The sequence below is a fragment of the Neodiprion pinetum genome, chromosome 3 (assembly GCF_021155775.2).
Source record: "Neodiprion pinetum isolate iyNeoPine1 chromosome 3, iyNeoPine1.2, whole genome shotgun sequence".
Classification (NCBI taxonomy): domain Eukaryota; kingdom Metazoa; phylum Arthropoda; class Insecta; order Hymenoptera; family Diprionidae; genus Neodiprion; species Neodiprion pinetum.
The window spans coordinates 2850399-2867755 of record NC_060234.1 but is presented as its reverse complement, the minus strand read 5'-3'; the positions used below and the strand labels follow the sequence as shown (position 1 = coordinate 2867755).

The 17357-nt window shown below is 40.1% G+C and overlaps 3 protein-coding genes and 1 long non-coding RNA gene across 4 annotated transcripts; 2 read left to right on the top strand and 2 right to left on the bottom strand.

The window, feature by feature from the left end:
* Positions 1-241: 241 nt before the first annotated feature.
* On the bottom strand, positions 242-1465 carry LOC138190656 (uncharacterized). Its single transcript, XR_011176668.1, has 3 exons — positions 1072-1465; positions 641-886; positions 242-481 (listed from the first exon to the last, which is right to left on the bottom strand). It is a non-coding gene; the product is annotated as an uncharacterized lncRNA (long non-coding RNA).
* St2 (Sulfotransferase 2) lies at positions 1089-2468 on the top strand. The gene is made up of 5 exons (XM_046619227.2): positions 1089-1175; positions 1318-1474; positions 1581-1701; positions 1842-1936; positions 2026-2468. Exons 1-5 carry the CDS (start codon positions 1099-1101, stop codon positions 2329-2331), a joined length of 756 nt encoding a protein of 251 aa, XP_046475183.2. The 5' UTR covers positions 1089-1098; the 3' UTR covers positions 2332-2468.
* A 625-nt stretch (positions 2469-3093) lies between these two features.
* LOC124215692 (2-oxoglutarate and iron-dependent oxygenase domain-containing protein 3) lies at positions 3094-5407 on the top strand. Its single transcript, XM_046619377.2, has 5 exons — positions 3094-3367; positions 3723-4160; positions 4340-4493; positions 4657-4783; positions 4888-5407. Exons 1-5 carry the CDS (start codon positions 3246-3248, stop codon positions 5040-5042), a joined length of 996 nt encoding a protein of 331 aa, XP_046475333.1. The 5' UTR covers positions 3094-3245; the 3' UTR covers positions 5043-5407.
* A 144-nt stretch (positions 5408-5551) lies between these two features.
* On the bottom strand, positions 5552-15213 carry FASN1 (Fatty acid synthase 1). Its single transcript, XM_046619375.2, has 9 exons — positions 15095-15213; positions 14582-14935; positions 11337-14491; positions 10796-11249; positions 10324-10687; positions 8724-10210; positions 7683-8620; positions 7335-7571; positions 5552-7229 (listed from the first exon to the last, which is right to left on the bottom strand). The coding sequence occupies exons 1-9, from the start codon at positions 15201-15203 to the stop codon at positions 7128-7130; spliced, it is 7200 nt and encodes a 2399-aa protein (XP_046475331.1). The 5' UTR covers positions 15204-15213; the 3' UTR covers positions 5552-7127.
* Positions 15214-17357: the final 2144 nt, after the last annotated feature.

The following is a 17357-nucleotide window of genomic DNA, read 5'->3' as shown; positions in this document are numbered from 1 at the left end:
AGTGAAATTCATCGTGGCCAAAGTGAGAAAGTCACTTCTGCAGAGCATTTACCATATGCATATAATGCACTTTGCAATATTCAGAATCACTCATCTTCTTTATATGTGAAGAAAATACATTTCAAAGTATTCAATCAATTCTGTAATAGATCTTTAATGACCATCGATACAACAATCAGAAGAAACCATAGTAGTTACAATTCTAGCACTCAAACATAATTATTGTACAGTTTCCCTTTTACAAATGCACAAAAATTGTTACAATAATGAACAAAAATTTTGTATTAATAATTATACCTAATCAGGGTCGGGGTAAATCATGTAAAGGAAAACGTGCGTAAGTCGGAGCAGGAAAGAGAAAATCTGGCTACCTGCTGTGGATTGAAACGAGGTACAGAAAGTTGGGAGAGGCTCGTTGCACTCAGAACGACTGCAGTTACAGTCGAGTGCATCTCAGCATCCAGCGTCGCAACCGCGTAACCTGATAAAAAGTCACTCGTGATTTCATTAAAAATATCAAATCCTAAGAAAGTAAGTATTCGAATGATAAAAAAATTCTCCCATCAATGTCTCGTGACTATTGTTTTCAAATGTGCATTATCAGCTTTTTCAATAATATTAAAACTCGTTTGTCACTCACAGAGAAAATGGTTTTGACGTATTCCACCGTCGATGGCGAGATCGGTAAAAAGCTGGATGTAATGTTCGGTGTGAAGAACAGTTTTGTTCGAGTTGAACCGGGATCCTGTTTATTGCCGCCGCAGTACGCTCTTTACGGTCCAAAAATACGGGACATGGAGATTCGGGAAGACGATGTGTGGCTCGTCTCGTATCCTCGTACAGGTAAGTAATTTGACTCCTTTAAGCCGTTCAACAAAAACGAAATCTGAAAACCAAAGATCAATTATTATTTAACTGAATTGGAAGTTAACTCCAATAGTACTAAGAAAACAGAGAAAAAAAAAATTCAAACAACAATTTACATGACAGAATTTTTTAAATATTTTTTTCATAGACTCGGAAAACCATCGCAGGCCTGTGTTATTATCAATATCCTTTCTTTGTTTTCACCATTCAGGCAGTCATTGGGTGCAGGAAATGGCTTGGTGCATCGGAAACGACTTCGACTACGAACAGGCGCAGACATTGTTAGTTTTGCGCAATCCACTTCTTGAGTAAGTCTTCCATTCCAATTTCAGAATTATCTGAGAATAATCAAATTCATCGTTAGTCCGATTCCATCGGTTGAAATACAATGATAGCCGGTAATCGTAGATACGTATCTTTGATTTTATTCCGTTTTCTGCAATTCTAAAGAAGTTCGGCGCTGCTCGTCACCGGCGAGTACGTCGATTGGTTCTCACAGATGGGCAATAGCGTTGAGAACGTTGAGAAAACGCCCAGTCCAAGATACGTCAAATCACATTTACCCTGGGATTTATTGCCGTTACAAATAAAGACTAAAAAACCGAAGGTATACGTATAAATATAAATATAATTACATTCATTTCGTACGATTCTTCGATATGCGAATGGTAACCATCACATCTTCTCACAGCCAAAATGATATATTTTTTCAGATAATTTACGTCACTAGAAATCCAAAGGATACGTGTGTATCCTTCTATCATTACTGCAAACTTATGCACGATATACGAGGATCGTTTGAAGAATTTGCCGAACTCTTTCTGCAAGACACGAGTATAAATTCACGTTTCAAAATTTTCGTATAACAATTAAATTTTGTCTAGCTACAAATCATTTAAGTTTCCAAAGTTTAACATTATAAAACCCAAAATTAGATCGCTTTACGCTTTGATTATTATTGTTTAAATTTTTAGCGCCAATGGGTCCGTTTTGGAATCACGTGCTAAAATTTTGGGAACGCAGAGATGATAATAATATTCTCTTTTTAACGTACGAAGAAATGAAGAAGGTAAAACAACATCGTAGAAATCATTATTTTTCGTGTCAATACCATGTGATATGAGCGTAAAAAAATCGAATTATTTAAATGTATTACAGGACCAAGCTGGGGCGATAAGGAAGACGGCGAAATTTTTAAACAAAACTGTAACTGCAAGTCAAGTATCGGGACTATGCGAGCATTTAAAATTCTCAAAAATGGCAGCGAACCCAGCGATCAACTTGGAACACATGATTGGACACAGGGATAACGTCGATGCAAAATTCATTAGGAAAGGAAGAGTCGGGGATTGGCGAAATTACATGAACGACGAATTAGCGCAGAAGTTCGACGAGTGGATAGAAATTAACACGAAAGGAACCGGACTCAAGTTTGAATTCAAACTGCCTGGACCCGAAGAATAAATAATCGCGGAATTTCGCGTTTCATATTCAGACAAAGAAAATCTGTTGGATCATAAAATCGGTTGACTATTGGAAAATCAATTATCTGGGAATGGATTCCGTATAAATTGGACAATGACTATTACAAAATAACAAATGACACAGCATTTAAATAGTATGAGAATACGGATTTAAGATTTAGAATGGTAAAATCCTCAGAATTAGTTTAAGTGAAACAAAAAAATTTGTGTAACCTAGATTGGTGAACTATTCAAACTTAAGATTATACTTTGTACATCGTGAAGAGAACATATTTTACATATCATTTTTACTATTTGAAAGTTCATAGTATGTATACAATTCTGTTAATTCTATTACAATATTATTGTCACTGATTAAAAATTTCCGCCTAACTAATATGCGGAAACATTGCAATAATATTTAGAAAAAGAACCATGATTAACAAAATTTCCATTTTAGATAATATACAATATTTATCGATTATATATTAACAATCCTTTGCGAAAAACTATGCATATTAAAAATCTTGTACAAAATAATACGAAATGTGCCAATTTCTGTAAGTAAAAATTCGTAGTAGTAGAAATTTTGACCAGGGTCAAGGAAGAAAATCGACACAAATGACTGGAACCAACGGAACGAGTCACCAATAATATCTGCTCTCATTATGCAGAGAGAAAATACCTGTAAATACGGTACAGAGTCAGATACAAGCGCTCAGAGATGGAGCCACTGAATATTCTAGCGCAATAGCGACTTGGCAGACAGAATCAGCCTAAGAAAAAGAAACGGAAAAAAAAGAAGGTTTCCTTAAAAGTACAACACGTAAAGGCGTCAAGCGGCAGGCACGCTTAAATCATGAATTTATCGGCGAATACTAAAGACTTGTAAAATCATTCAAATAATCCATTAAAATGACACAAGAAGTAAGAAAGGTGAAAAGGAAAGATGCAAAGAAGGCTAAAGCAGAAAACGAATCTAAAGTCGTTGAAACTACTAAAAAAGTTGATCAGCAAATCGATTCAAATGTCAAACCGTGAGTTGATTCCATTCATTATGATACACTGTTTGTTTAATTTTTACCATTTGCTTTTCTTTCTCCATTTTTATATTTTTTTTTTCAATTTCTCGTTTCTAGTTCGTAGATCAATGAACACGACCAGGTTGTTATTATTCAGAATATTCCCATTAGTATTTTTCATCGTCTTAAGTTTGTTTTTTTTTTTCTTTTTTTTTTTCTAAGTCAACATAGTAAGTTACAGAACCTACGAAGCATCCAATCAATAATAAGAAACAACTCATAAGGTTGTAGGATTCAGGGATCCAAATCATTGCATTTTAACCTCGGATTTCACCTCGACGTCTAATAACACGTAATATTCATTCGACAGGAAGTACGGGCCGATAGTGACGTTTCCGTACCAGCGAGTTTGGTCACGCTGTATTCTGATACTTGGCGTGTTATTCGTTGTGTGGTACAACAGTAAAAATGGCAAAGAGATATCATTGGCCCAACAGAAGGATGTCCTTTTGAGTAGGAACCAAGTCGTGGAATGTTCCGACGATTACAAAACCGATTTGGATACATTTCCAAACTGCACGCCTCAGAAGTGCAGTCGCGTAGTCACAGACAAACTGGTATCGACTACGGAAGTAGATGTTTTGCTGAGGATTGCAAAGAGCGGTTTCAGCTTTGGAGGCTCGGCCGGAGGAGCTAGTATACTCGATTTGCACTCCGGAGCGCTCAGCAAGGGTTCCAGAATGATTAACATTTACACATTGAATGCGGCGCGTGAGATTTTCAACAGCGTTGATCTTGCCATTTACAAGTACGCTGTTCTTCGATCTTACGCGGTTGTTTATTCTCACTTGAAATTCGCAGCTTGAGAATGTTTACATAGCTTCAAATTTTAATAGCAATAAAATTGATAAAAAGAGTTAGACACAATCGGCAAGGAATTATTCTACATTTTACTCATTGTTCACCTTTTATGTTCAATTCTTACAGAGCTGTGAGGACGAAAATACAGCATACGGTAGCCCACAATTTTGGAATTGATGCAAACAATATTTACTTGACACATCCAACATTCTTTTCTCGAATGACTAACGAGCCTGCTAAAACCATTCACGACGAGTATTGGCATCCGCATGTAGACAAGGTAATTTGATTTTACAAACTTGATGTACCAAATAATAAACTTAATTGCAATAGATCTGGAAATGTGTTAGTATATTCTGGAACTGATGAAATTAAATGAAAATGATCTAATTCTGCACTTCTGAAACTAACGTTATTGAAAAACATTTTCAAACTGTTTACAGGAAACCTACAAGTCATTTTACTACACATCGTTGGTATATTTGAATGATTTTGGAAAAGATTTTGAGGGTGGTAGATTCGTTTTCATTGACAAGAACAATGTAAACATGACTGTTGAACCTCGAAAAGGTAGCACTTTTAAAATCATACTTCATTCAAAATAGGATAGAATTATTAAGTGAATCAAGGCTATTTTGAATATGTTTTATCACGCGTCCAAACTAAATTTACAGGTCGCGTATCACTGTTCACATCAGGAAGTGAAAATTTACACCAGGTTGAGAAGGTAACGTCAGGAACACGGTACGCCTTGACTGTATCTTTTACTTGCAACCCAGAGTATTCAATTTCGGATCCTGCATTCCAGTCTGCTAAAAAGAAAACATAGCCCCGAATGGGCGATCAATTAACAAGGTTTATAAATATTTCTTGTATTAATCGATCACTACGTTGTATTAAACTGAGAACAATTCAATTAGTGATATGTAACAAGTGTTTTGGATGAGTGGATAATTAATTCCTCAATATTAATCATCACTATCGATCGAAAAGCGATACGTAATTCCTTCAACTTTGCAATATATCATAAGTCAATTTGGTTCTCATAATTATATACATATTTATTTTTATTTGGTACTTAACTCTGAATTATAGCCGCGCCAAAGACCATCCAGGAATTGGTAATAAGACATATCTAATACATTCCGATGTAACCGTAATATTCTAATTGTGTAATAAAATACTTGTCCTACATATTGTATTCAGTAATGTTCACTTCAATTATCACCCTAAATATTGCGCATAATAAGAAGAAAACACTGGTATTCGAAAAAAAATGGTACGTTTTTTCGACCTTATTTCACACGAATCTGCTAAACAGAATTGAATCATTGGCCATTACGATATATTTAATAATTTATTATATTTTTCAATATATAATATATACAACTACAAGGGTACATTGTGCACATTCTTTTGCATAGTATTCAACCGTTCGCAATAAAATCTATTTTTAAGGCCATTTCGGCGCGTATGCAAGACTCATTCTGATTATTGTGAACGAAGATTTATGCAACGAATTTTCTTATACATTTATGAGAATTTCTTCGTCTTTTTTTTCTTTAACTTGTGATGTTAAACATATTCTATTAGTACAGCTAGTATTATATTTATGCGACAATCTATCATTGGCGAAATTAATACACACAATTAACCAACAAGAAATAGAGAGAGTAAAAAAGAGAGAGTGAAACGTTCAAAAATACAAATAATAACGTTTTGTTTTATATGTATTGCAATATTATACCACAGAGTTAAAGCATACTTTATAATAAAAGTTGTACGTTTTGTCATATAGTTTTCGCATGGGCATTGCGAGTATGATTAATAAATAAGTAATTTATTTTCATTATGCAACCGAAATAAATTTTACACCTAAGAGTGTACTCATACGTCAAGAATATGTCTTCGTTTAAAACAGTTTTTGTTTTTTTTGATTTGTCACGCGAATATCACGCATCACCGGTCGACGAATATAAAAACAATATACTCCCGATTTAGTAAATCACGATATTCTTAACTGAAAACATTAACAATTAAACGGTTATTATATGAATTAGTATCTCGCGAAAAACTCTAAATCTTAATGCAAATGCCCAACAGGAATGATTGAATTATCATATACATATATTTATTTATGCTATTAAAATAAATACATCCTTCTCATACAACTTGACAATAACATCTCTGTCCACTGAGAGTTATTAAAAAATCGTATAGGAACTCATTTCAAGCTTCTTAACCATTTTAATCAGTGTTCCTTAGGAAAGATTAGGAACCGATGGTCTTGTTTAAATATCAAATTCACGCTCACGTCGTTTGAATCGGATCCATCTGTTGGACCATTCTCATAGATCTTAATTAGAAAAATGCCACTTCGTTTCTTTACAGCCCGCTGAATCTTACTACTGTCTCATGCAAAATTCACATCGAATAACGTAAGTGTCGACTGCGTTAATAATCTATATATATAAAAAAAAAAAAAAAAATATACATGTATGTTACACGTTAACCTATGCCCTATATTTATAACAACGTAATGAGAATAATAATCGAAATGAATGATAACGCGTAGAAACTCGATCATGGAAAAGATTTTTATACAAAAGGAATTTTCTTTTTTTGTATCAATCACTCTTCTTCAAATAATAAAATTGATGACGAGATCTGAGAGAGAAAAAATTTAGACCGTACAAATTGAAAGATCGATCTAGATAGATTTTTGAAGTTTCTCCGTCTAGGAATGCCTTAATATAATACTGGGTGAATGATTTCAAGAAGGGAAGGACGAGGGAACACTTTAGCTTGTTAGTATACGTATAATGAATAGGTGTTAGAGATACCTATAAATGAAATCACCCTATTTTTAATGCTTGAGAATCAAATCAAATGGGCGGATCAATAACTTATTAACCTATGGTCGTAAAATTTCAGCTATTTTTTTAACGCTCTCGCCGGTCAAAATACTTCTGTGATTGCCAGCTAATTCCGTAATTCTGACGTTCTGACTACAGATCTGCAATGAAATAAAAATAACATCAGTATTAGTTTTCCTATATTAAAAGAGCCGCCCGACTGAATAAACACACGGTGTTAACTTGATGTATTTCAGGATGCTTACCTCCGACAGACCGTAGTCTTGTTCTAGTGTGACAAAATTGTCTTTGGCTTTGACCAATGTGATGGGTCCGTTGTATTTGCTAGCAGGTTGGTAAAAGTTCGCAGCTTTAAGTTTCCTGAAGAATGAGATGGCAGCAGATTTGAGATCTTCGCCGGTGAACTGTGTACTTCCAACTATCTCTACAAATTTGTCCAATTTCTTTTCCAGTGTCGGATGATTTTCAAGTTCAGCTGAAGCCTGTAAATGACAATTACAATTATTACCGCGATCGTACAAAATCACGAAATTGAAATCACGCGTGTCCGACATCGCGAAATCCAAACAGAATTGAGTCTTGTAAAAATTTACCTTGACGAAATTGACGTCGGGTTTGAACTGCATGGCAAAGAAAGCCAGAGCTGGTTCCAGACCGTTCTCAATGTTTGTAGGCTGATTCGAGTTAACTTGTTTGGCAATCGATTGACTGTGAGACGTGATGTAGGCCGGTGAACCATCCAAAAGTGTCAATATCGCCTGTTCACCTGCCGATTCCAACTGCAATGCCATTTCAAACGCGACGCAGGCACCAAACGAGTAGCCAACAATGGTATACGGGCTTTTGGCCTGCACGGTCTTCATTTGCTTGATGTAGAAATCGGCCAAATCGGCCATAGATTTGAGCGGTGCATCAGAGGTGCACTGTAAACCCCAAACTGGGCGATTGAGTTCGCTTGCCAAAAGTTTCAGCGACGTAACAGCGCCTTCGATAGCGTGCAAGACAAATATCGGTGTGCCTGTCTTCGACTTCGACGCGAGTTGAACGAGACACTCTTTGGGCATGATCTCATTTCCAGAGAATTGATACAACAGCTTGTCTGGAGCGTCTTCTGCCGCCGTTACCCGATCAGGTACCGGACTAGCGACTTCGGCGCTATCGCTCGACCCGCTAGAAAATTCAATTAACTTTCCGAAGGTCAAACCTCGGATTTCCTGCGCCGATAATACAAGATCGTAACTTCTCTCCAATGTCTGCTTGATTTCTGTACCCATCAGAGAATCCATTCCCAAATCCGCCAGCGTATTGTTAGGATTCACAGTTTTCACGTCCTTTATTCCAAGAATATTACCGACTGCCTCCAACAGTCCAACTTGGTTCGAAGCGTCTCCAGCTTTACCCTTGTCAGCTAGTACCATGGAGGCCAAAACTGGGTGTGGCTGTTGAAGGAACACGTCCATAGTTGACAAACAGCTGGACATGCGTTGAGGCAGTGTGCCTCCAACTTCGGTGTCATTACCACCCATAGTTTCTGAAGATTGAAGAATAAGATGTAAATCATGAGAAAATTGAAAATCAGTATGAATGAGTGACAAAGTCAGGAGAAAAATAAATCTGGATAAATTTATAATTACCTAAGATCAAGCCCACGTCTCCAATAGCTCCCCACTGGATGGCAAGTCCTGGCAATCCGCTGGCTTGTCTTTCTTCGACGATTCTCTCCATGGCAGAGTTTGCCAAACCGTAATTAGTCTGTCCGGCATTACCCCGTCCGCAGGAAACCGACGAAAATACTACGAAGTAGTCAAGAGCTGGGCAGAACTTTCTGGAGGCAAGATCGAGGTGCTTGGTAGCGTCGATTTTGGGTGCGGCAACAGTTTTGAAATCAGCGTCAGTCAAGTTCTCGATCATAGCATCGCGCAGTACGGCTGCCAAATTGAATATCCCACCGACGGGTGCGAGCTTTTGCGCTTCTTTCACGAGTTTTTCAGCTCCGTCCGGCGAAGTTGCGTCCGTAGTTGAAACGGTAATATTCACACCGATTTCCCGCCAACGGCGAATGCAGAGAGCTTGATAGCCGGTTCTGATCCCAGAGCGAGAAGTAAGCACGATGTTCTTTGCTCCACGGGTTATCATCCAGTTGGCCAATTCCAAACCAAATCCTCCTAAACCACCCACAAGAAGATAAGACTTGTCTGGATTCATATAGGTTCGTGGAATGGCGGCGACTGTCTTCAGACTCGGTTGTACGACCTTCTTGCTCTCCTCGTCACGTATTTTGAGAAGAACTTTACCGATATGTTTTCCTGAGGCCATGTACCTGAATCCCTGTTCGATTTGCTGTTCGGAAAATACGGTCGACGGTAGCGGTCTAACGGCGCCGTTTTTGATTCCCTCATTAACGAGTCGAACGACCTCCTTTTTCTCGAAAGAATCGGTGTCGAACAACGCGTCCAAAAGAATACCATGAAAACTGGTATTCTTGAGGAAGAACGCCATACCGAGAGCGGTGTTTTTGGATAAATCGTATTTCCCAATCTCAAGGAACCTTCCATGTTTAGCCAAACACCTAACGCTTGCCTGCAGCTTTTCTTCGGCAAGCGAATTCAGCACCAAATCAACACCGCGTCCATTCGTCTCGGCGAGTACCAACTGTTCGAAGCTAGTATCTCGCGAGTTGCCGATATTCTTATCCGTCAATTGTGGGAACGTCTTTTTCAGAAAATCGCGTTTCTCTTGCGAGCCCACAGTTGTGAATACCTTACAACCGGCGTGCAAAGCAATTGAAATGCTGGCTTGTCCCACGCCTCCGGTACCGGCGTGAATCAGCACGCTTTCACCAGGACGCATGCGGCCTCGAACAATCAGGGCGTAATAGCTGGTCGCGTACACAACCGGGATGGTCGCAGCCTCTTCCAAGGTCCATTTGTCAGGTACTTCCCACATGAATCCTGGATCAGCTAATACAGTCGTTGCCAGTCCACGAGCAGCGATCATTCCCATGACCCGTTTTCCCTTTGAATCACGACCCGCGAATTCAAGACCAAGAATGCAGTCTTGCCCAGCCAGATCACCGGGGAGAGAATCTGCCGTCAGTTTTCCGGTCGCCAGCATTATGTCTCTGAAAATCAAGATTCGCTACTTTATGATTTCATATATTTTTGTAAAATCCTCTAACACGGAATCTAGGTTTCCGCGATAAATGGTTGAAGCATGGATGACAAAAAAGTATACCTGAAGTTCAGAGGAGCGTAGTAGACATTGCAGAATTCATTCTTGGGGTATTTTTCTGGCTGATAGTAGCTCAGCGGTCCTTCGATCCATTTCAAGCTGCTCAAATCACCTCTAACAAGCGTGTTGATGTAGGCATGCTCAACCTGGAGCGACGAACTGTCGTTTTGTTGATCAAGTCGCAAGTGGCGGTAGCTTCCCCACTGCCCTCCCTTCAGGACATTGGAAACAAGGTCCTTGGATAATTGATCAGCGTAAATAGCAGTCTTCAGTGAGAATTCAGGTGCCTTCTTATCCTGTAGAAACACGTACCGGGTGTTGTTTCCTCCAGCCTCTTGGCGGATGCAAGTCATCAGACCAACTAGACCTAATAGACGAAATAATGATGAGTATCCACGGTAATGATCGTTCGCAAAAGAAACCAAACTTCATGGCAGAAACCATGCTCAAATTTAATATTCTTCAAACTACATACCAAGCGTTGGTTCGCCTTGACCAACGAGCAGAATTTTTTGACCTTCACTTTCAGATTTGACAAGGGCTGCCTTGACACTGTCAACCCAGGAGAAGTTTTGTTGCGTAATTTTAATGACAAGTGGCTTCTTTTGTTCGTCCAGTTTCTTCAGAAGAACGTAGCTCTTTCCAACCGTCAGTTGCTTTGCAACAAATACAAGACCGCTGTTCTTCAGTATAGCAGTATCAAGTTTACCGGTCTCTTCCAAAACGACAAAACCGCCGGGCTTGAGTGCAGCGGCAGAGTTATTTAGAACGGTTGAATTCTTGTTGGTAAGTAAGTCTGCCGCTAAAACGAGGTGCAAATCTTGACCCGCTGGGCTAGTCGAAACGTCACGAGCTACGCATTTCGTTGCCCATTGCTCCAGGACTGAGTTATAACTGTCCGGAGAGGTCGAAGCGACTTGCAAGTCGACCTGAAATTTCAGAGTAATTCATATACCGGAGTAATTCAAAGCTCAAAAGAGAGTAAAAACACTAATCAAATTTTCAGATGTACTCACAGTCAGCATTGGCTCAGATTGTAAGATGTCCAAGACCAGTGGAACCAGAAGTGCCTCGGCAGCACGTTCGCCGGCGACTTCGACAGCCTTAATTTTAAGTCCACCGAGATTTTCACGCACAACTTGTAAAAGAACCGTCATAGCGTACTGTTTAGCTTTGTCTGGATCCTCAACAACAGACTGGGTATTTTCGTAGGGTACAAAGGTGTAGCGTTCATGCTTGGGTGCTGCCTGAGTCTGTTGTTTTCTTGGTGCGAGAGAGGCCTTCATACCACGGAGTTCAATTCCTCCAGACTTGATAACGTCGAGGTTGGAATACGAGTAGACTGGCAATCCTTCCTTCTCTGAAAGTTTTGATGCCAATTCTTTGTGGTGGGACGGATTGATGATGGCTCGCTGGAGTCGAGTCGGCAGGTACAAATCGCGCGTATCTTTACCCAGAATACTGAATTGCAGCATAGTATCAATGTAAGATACCCAATTATCGTCCCACAGAAGTTTACCGGATACTCCGTTATTGTCGGACGATTTTATTCCTTGGAAAATACCGTTATAATCGTATCCACGCAGTCTCAGATCTTTGTACACGTCACTGGTGTTCAGTTCCAACAGTTCGGAATCGATTTTAGCCACTGGGGTTGGCAAATTGAGTTGCTGTTTTTCCACGTTCTCGGCGGCGGTTATTTTCCCGGAAACCGCGACTGAGCCGGCCTCGCAAATCTCGAATTCACCGGTACCGTCGAAAATATTAACTAAGAACTTGACGGATCCTTCTTTTGGCATTATCGTCGCTCTGTGAAACTGGACATCTTCCAAAATGACAGGTAACTTTTCGAAATCTTCGCCCCTTATCTTAGCAAAAGTTTTCCACACCAGGGTCAGGTAGCCGGTAGCAGGGAACAAGATTCTACCGTCAATTGTGTGTCCCGCCAAGTAGGCGTCACCCTCCTTGGACAAATCAACTTCTATCACACTTTCTCCGGTACGTGCCCCTTTCCCTGAGAAATCGGCTACGCTCCACTCAGTCGTGTGATCCCACCGAATCAGTGAATTGATCATCGGTGTACCACGCCCGACCGGATAATTGACAGGCGGATAAAACTTGGCAAGTTTAGGCTGCGCGCCGGCATTGAACGCTTTACCAATGTTGTTGAAAAGGAATGCAATATTATTTGAGTGATCTCGTTTGTGAAGACCGATGTTGGTCACCGTCGGTTTCAGGGATCTGCGCAGAATGGCTTGCAGTAAGCAGTGGGGTGCGATTTCAATGGTGATCGCATTGTCGGGGGCATGGGTAAGAGCTTCTTGGAATAGAACCGGAGATAATAGATTGTTGACGTGATAGGCAGGGGAGCTGAATTGAGCAACAGGTGTTCCCCAAGCCACTTCAGGAATGGAACTAGAGATCCACCTTGGACTCCTCTGCTTAGGACTTGGAATGATTTTGTCCAGCGAAGTTCGCAGCTTGGTACCAGCAGCCGATATGTATTTGCTGTGGAAGGCGCAGCCTGAGCTGTTTACTACCTTTGCAAAGATTTCTTCCTTTTTTAGTTCGGCTACAAATTTCTTAACTGCTTCTACCGGTCCGGAAACCGTCACTGAATCCGCGCTGTTGTGACAAGCGGGTGAGATCTCCTTGGGGCAACGGTTTTTAGCCTCTTCCCAGCTCAACCCAACCGCCGCCATAGCGCCTTCAGGCAATGCAGCCTCCAGAATGGACTTTCCTCGCCAATAAGCTGCCAGCACCGTTTGTTCAGCTGTAAAAGTACCATCGGCATAGGCACAGCCCAGCTCTCCAACGGAATGACCGACAATTCCGTCTGGATGAATACCGATAGAAGTCAAAACGTCTACAAGGGCAACTTGGATCGCAGCAATGGCCACAAAGGCATTCATAACGTTTTCAAACGTTTCCTCAGTACCATTTTGAATCAAATCCATCAGATCTACACCTTCAGGCTTGAGCGCGTCGGCGCAACGTTGCATTGTCCTAGCAAAAGTTTCGATCCTGAATAATTCCCGGCCCATTCCAGGCCACTGGGAGCCCATTCCTGAGAAGACATACCAAATCGGTCGTTTGTCGTTAACGTACTCGTCAACTTCGCGGATATTTTCGTTTCCAAGAACTTGGAATCCGCGATATACATGTCCCGGAATATTGGTGGCATGTAAATCTTGCACCAGTGCAATGAATTCGTCATCCTGTTCGTTCTCCTTAACCTTGTCCAAGAACGAGTCTACAGCCTCTTTCGTCCTTCCAGAGACGGCAACAATTTTTGGTAGCTTGACATCCAGCACTGGCGAAAGTTTCGGCTTCGGATTACTGCGCAGAACGATGTGAGCATTGGCTCCCCCAAATCCAAACGAATTGATGGCAACGAGACCTCCGTTCCAAGGAGTGGCTCTATCGACGACTTTCAATCTTCCGTCGCTCAACGCCGGTATGTCCAAATTGGGGCTCTTGTAATGCAAATTGCCAGGAAGAACGCCTGCCTCCATGCCAATCAGAACCTTGGCGATCGAGCACAGACCACTAGCTGGCTCGGAATGACCCATGTTGGATTTAACAGATCCAATCAACAGCGGGGACTTTCGATCCTTGCAGAATAGATCGGCGATGGAGTTAACTTCTTGGGGATCACCGACTTTCGTTCCGGTTCCGTGCGCCTCGACGTAAGCCACATCCGCAGGGTTTATGCCAGCCTCGTTGTACACTTCTCGCATAAGCGCGTTCTGCATAGCCCCGCTTGGAAAAGTGATACCTTGATATTTGTTGCCGTCCGTATTGGTCTTTGAGTTTACAACGGTGGCGTAAACTCGTTTGGCGCTCGTAGATTTTTGAAGATAGAGAACAACCGCCGCCTCTGATCTTACATAGCCGTTGCCCGATGCGTCGAAAGCTTTGCACATACCCTCGGGCGATAACATGTTCAGTCTGTGAAACTGGAGAGAGCTTGTCGGTTTTAAAACTAAGTTTACACCGCCAACAATGGCTGCATCGCATTGTCCAGTACGCATAGCTACCACAGCCTGATTGAAAGCGTAAAGAGAAGAGGAACACGCTGTGTCGACTGCAAAACTCGGACCGCTGAAGTCAAATGTGTAGGAGATTCTGTTTGGGAACATAGCACGGCAGCATCCTGTCAATCCGTATCCTGTAACGACAACCGTTTACGAGTTCAAGACTCAATTTTACGAAACTCTAGCTTCGTGTCGTCGACGTTTCGCTGTGAAAATATACATACCGTTAACTAGATCGGGATCAGCAGTCCAAAATTCATCCGATTCGGAGTCTGAAACACCGATGAAAACACCAGTCTTGGTTCCCTTAACTTCTGTCGGGTTTATACCAGCGTCAACGATCGCTTCGTGAGTCAATTCAAGCAGCATCCTTAGTTGAGGATCCATGACTTCCGCTTGTTTGGCGTGTACGCCGAAAAATGTGGCGTCGAAAGATTTCAAATCCTTAAGCTTGCCAGTTCGTGTTGGAAGCCCGTGAAGGCCGGAAGGCCATCTACGTTCATCGTCAGTGACTAAATCGATTCCATCGAATAATTGCTGTTTGAATTCTTCGATGTTCGATGACTCAGGTAAGCGACCTGCGAATAAAATATTCACAGTACTCATGAATTCAATTCAACGGGTAAATGTTTATATTAGAAACACACGGATCGAATGCCCTGTAGAATCAATAATCGATCTAGATATGTCTAACGTTTTCACAGCAATAATTCGTCCCGGTTAAAATTATTACGTACCTGAAAAACCAGTGATAACTATATCCTCATCAAGGCTGTATCCACTCCCGTTAGTCACTATCGATTCCCGCACGACTGGACTATTGACGCTTTCAAATCTGGCAGGCATTTTTAACCAAGTGTTTTTGTACGTGAAAATCGAAATTTAAAACTTGATCAATGTTGTGCGGAATTTATCAGACTAGCAAGCCTTGTGGACAGGAAGGCTGAAACAGAGAGAATAAAAAGGTAATAAATAATCATTGTAATACCAGTGACAGAGGTGAAACACACGTTTTTAGAATGAAAATTTTATTGATTTAAGGTAAGAGAATAAAAAAAAAATAGTGTACAACCAAACATAACAAGCAACAATTAGTTCATGTTTGAGCGTCTAATGTAAGCTGTAAAATTCAATTACTCGAGTTGACACTGTAAGCGTTGACATTTGCTCCTAGACGGTCAATAGTTCATTAAGTTATCTCAATTGAAAGCATGAAGCAATTTTCCAATGACCGGTTGCCCGAGGCAAGCTTCTGACATGATTCTGCTGCGCTAAGAGAACCTCGGGTACGAACAACGATGTGACCTCAAGATTACCAGAAACAAATGTAAAACAAAATTGATGCACATGTAATATTAAAATTGAAGCTACAACTTTTGCCACATCATCATAATACTCGTGTGTTTTAATCGACGCAATGAGATACACAGTAATGTACCAAGTCGTACGAAACTTTGATCGTTGCATAATTTTTAAATATCCTGACAAGAAAGAAAAAGGTGGCATAATGTTTCAAATTAAATTAACATACTGTCGTCAATTGAATATAAGATGAACGATAAGCATGCTCGTACAAAATGTTGCGTAAATACGAACGTAACAAGTAAATTCGATGAAATGAAATTATGGAGTGAATTCGGTTGTGCCTGGAATTGTAAGAATTCTAAAAGCAATAAATCAAATAAAATTCACCATCTTTCACTACAAGCAGACTCGTATATATAAAAAAGTTTCGCGTTGAATATGAAAGAAAAAAAAAATTTGTCCTTGCGTCGTTTCGAACGATGTTCAATCCGAAACTACAGAAGGAATGATGATAATTGAAATGTATTTCTCACTGTCTCGATTGAGTACAGTTTGAGTGTTTTGATTTCGTCTAATGCACAGCGAGTATAACGCAATTACCTTGAAGCCACTGACTAATGAATCTCTCTACCTTGACAATCAGCAAGGGAAATTATTGACCCACAGTTATACGACAACTCCATACACTTGAACTTATCTAAAAGTCATTGCTAAGTAATGAAAACCTGACAGCAAATCATTCCTTTCCTTTAATAGCCCTTGGCCAACGTTTCATTAAGTCTGACCTCAAACAAACAACCCAAGTTACGAAAATGGAGCACGGGGAATGAAAACCGCACACGGTTGTAATATTGCAAAATTCGGGTGATTGAATGAGAAGTAAATTCGTGCGTTCGAATTTTTATTAAACAAATATTTGATATACGGAAGTAAATTACCGCACAGATCATGAATAACTACTAAAAGCTTTCGAGATCACTGACGTTACGGAATTGATCCATTTACAAGAGTTCAATTGGTGACAAACGTCTTCGTCATTGAGTAATATTACATTGTTTCAGAGAAAAAAAAATTCAACTTAAATACGAAAACAAAACATTTGCAACGTTTTCGTACGAAGCAATACTGCAACGGAAAAACATTCAACGGTTCAAGTACGTAAAATCGGAGACGACTGACTATAATACGTATACGATCAATCATTTCTAATGGTTCTACAGTAACAGCAGCTCCGCGATTAATTTCGAATTAAACCTTGTTCGCCAAAGATTATCAAGTACTGACTGACGGATAATACGTGTAATAATCATGATTATAAATTCCAACGTTCAATTATCATAAAGGATAAATTTTTGCACAAATCCCCAAACACTTTTATCCGAGCGCACATCTATGAGTGGATATTTCTTCATAATCCCGCATGAGAGACTCATTTCCAAAGTCATCGTTTGTCACTTTGATTTTTATTATAACTATTATTATTGTTACTATCATCATTATCTGATCAATAATTTAGTGATTCTTTTTTCTCGCCAGTCTCTTCATCTATCGCGCTCCTGTCATCTTCTATCTTTTTGCCATTGCTATAAACGTTTCGTGAGGAGCACCGAACCGTAAAACCATATATCATCGGCACTCGGCTTGTGTAATTAGCAATTTAAAGGGTAAAAAGAAAAAAAAAAATACATGTATACG